Source organism: Eptesicus fuscus, chromosome 14, assembly GCF_027574615.1.
Source record: "Eptesicus fuscus isolate TK198812 chromosome 14, DD_ASM_mEF_20220401, whole genome shotgun sequence".
NCBI lineage: Eukaryota > Metazoa > Chordata > Mammalia > Chiroptera > Vespertilionidae > Eptesicus > Eptesicus fuscus.
In genome coordinates, this window is record NC_072486.1 from 51,787,120 (window position 1) to 51,788,979 (window position 1,860).

The 1,860-nt window shown below is 42.2% G+C and overlaps 1 protein-coding gene across 1 annotated transcript; it reads left to right on the forward strand.

The window, feature by feature from the left end:
- The first annotated feature begins 412 nt into the window (after positions 1–412).
- LOC103297276 (olfactory receptor 9A4-like) lies at positions 413–1,357 on the forward strand. The gene has a single exon (XM_008153967.2). It carries the CDS (start codon positions 413–415, stop codon positions 1,355–1,357), a length of 945 nt encoding a protein of 314 aa, XP_008152189.2.
- Positions 1,358–1,860: the final 503 nt, after the last annotated feature.

Sequence of the window (1,860 nt, forward strand, 5' to 3'; positions counted from 1 at the left end):
CATTTGGAATGCCATCATATCATCTGATACAGTACACCTAAGAGGAAATAGGACAATCCCAGGACTGTTAGGGACTGATTAATTCAGTTTTAAAATTAAGTAGTTTAAAATGTCACAGCTTATATCCTCTGGAGAAGACACTTCCAGTGGGGGAAAAAGACAAGGAAGATTTTCTTCACACCAATACAGAAGAAGCTGCCTTCACCCATTCCTGACAGCGAGCATTGAAGAGGCAATATTTAGGTCTGTCTTTGTGCAGAGCATAGTAGTAGGGGCAACTCATGTGATCATCAGTCAAAAATAGTTTCTTATCCTAATCTGTCTTCCTTCTCTCTTGAGAGCAGGACCATGTGGAGCAGTGTTACCTCTCTTTTGATATCTGAGTTTTACATGGAGCAGAAACAAGGACTAAATGATGAGCAATCACTCAAGTGCCACTGAATTTTGTCTCCTTGGCTTCCCTGGCTCCGAGGAACTACACCATATCCTCTTTGCTACCTTCTTCCTCTTCTACTCAGTGACATTAATAGGAAACACAGTCATCATTGTGATTGTCTGTGTTGATAAACGTCTACAGTCCCCCATGTATTTCTTCCTTGGCCACCTCTCTGCCTTGGAGAGCCTGACCACATCTATTATCATTCCAGTCATGCTTCGGGGGTTACTGCTCCCTGGGATGCAGACAATATCTCTAGCTGGATGTGTCACCCAGCTCTTCCTGTACCTTGCTGTGGGGACCACAGAATTCGCATTACTGGGAGCAATGGCTGTGGATCGTTATGTGGCTGTCTGTAAACCTTTGAGGTACAGCATCATTATGAACAGCCACACCTGCATGTGGGTGGTAATTGTGTCATGGGTGTTTGGGTTCCTTTCTGAAATCTGGCCAGTCTATGCCACGTTTCAGCTGACCTTCTGCAAATCAAATGTGTTAGACCATTTTTATTGTGACCGAGGGCAACTTCTCAAACTATCCTGTGATGACAGCCTTTTCACAGAGTTTATTCTTTTCTTAATGGCCATTTTCATTATCATTGGTTCTCTGGTACCAACAATTGCCTCTTACACTTACATCATCTCCACCATCCTCAAGATCCCCACTGCCTCTGGCAGAAGGAAAGCCTTCTCTACATGTGCCTCACACTTCACCTTTGTCGTGATTGGTTATGGCAGCTGCCTGTTCCTCTATGTGAAACCCAATCAAACACAGGCAGCTGAGTACAATAAGATAGTTTCCCTGCTGATTTCTGTGGTAACTCCTTTCCTGAACCCTTTCATCTTCACTCTCCGGAATGACAAAGTCAAAGAGGCCCTTAGAGATAGTGTGAAACACTGCTATCAACTTTTCAAAGATTAACTCTTCTCTCAGTTTTAGGTGACATGATCCCTACTGGGGATTATTTAGTAACCTAGGAAACCCTATCCACTCTATCACAACTACCATCATTACAGAAATCAAAGTGTGTAGCATTCCTAATCATGCCATGGAAACAGATAAGGCAGGTAACAATGAAACGCATGCTCTGCCCACTAGAATCTCATAGCTTCAGATATTCTTTATTTCTACTGATAAAGTCCTTGTGGTGTGGGAGAAACTGAAGAAAGCAAATGTGTACTTTTGTGTAGATTTCTATTAGCCCAATTAATTTGCTTATAATTTGTTTCTGAAAATGAATTACTGAGGAAGGTAGGAAATGAGGAGGGAGGTGAGGTGAGAGATGGCATATCAGAGTACAAAGGAAGAGATGCTCACTTTGCTTCTTCCTCAAATGTTGCTCAGAGTTGTCCTATATTTTTATAAAATTTGTTGAGAAGATGGCCATATGCATTCTGAACATCCCATAGTTCTCTCTGGTTATA

What these genes read in the sequence shown, in the direction of transcription:
- LOC103297276 (XM_008153967.2), top strand. Translation starts at nt 413, where the DNA reads ATGATGAGCAATCACTCAAGTGCCACTGAATTTTGTCTCCTTGGCTTC.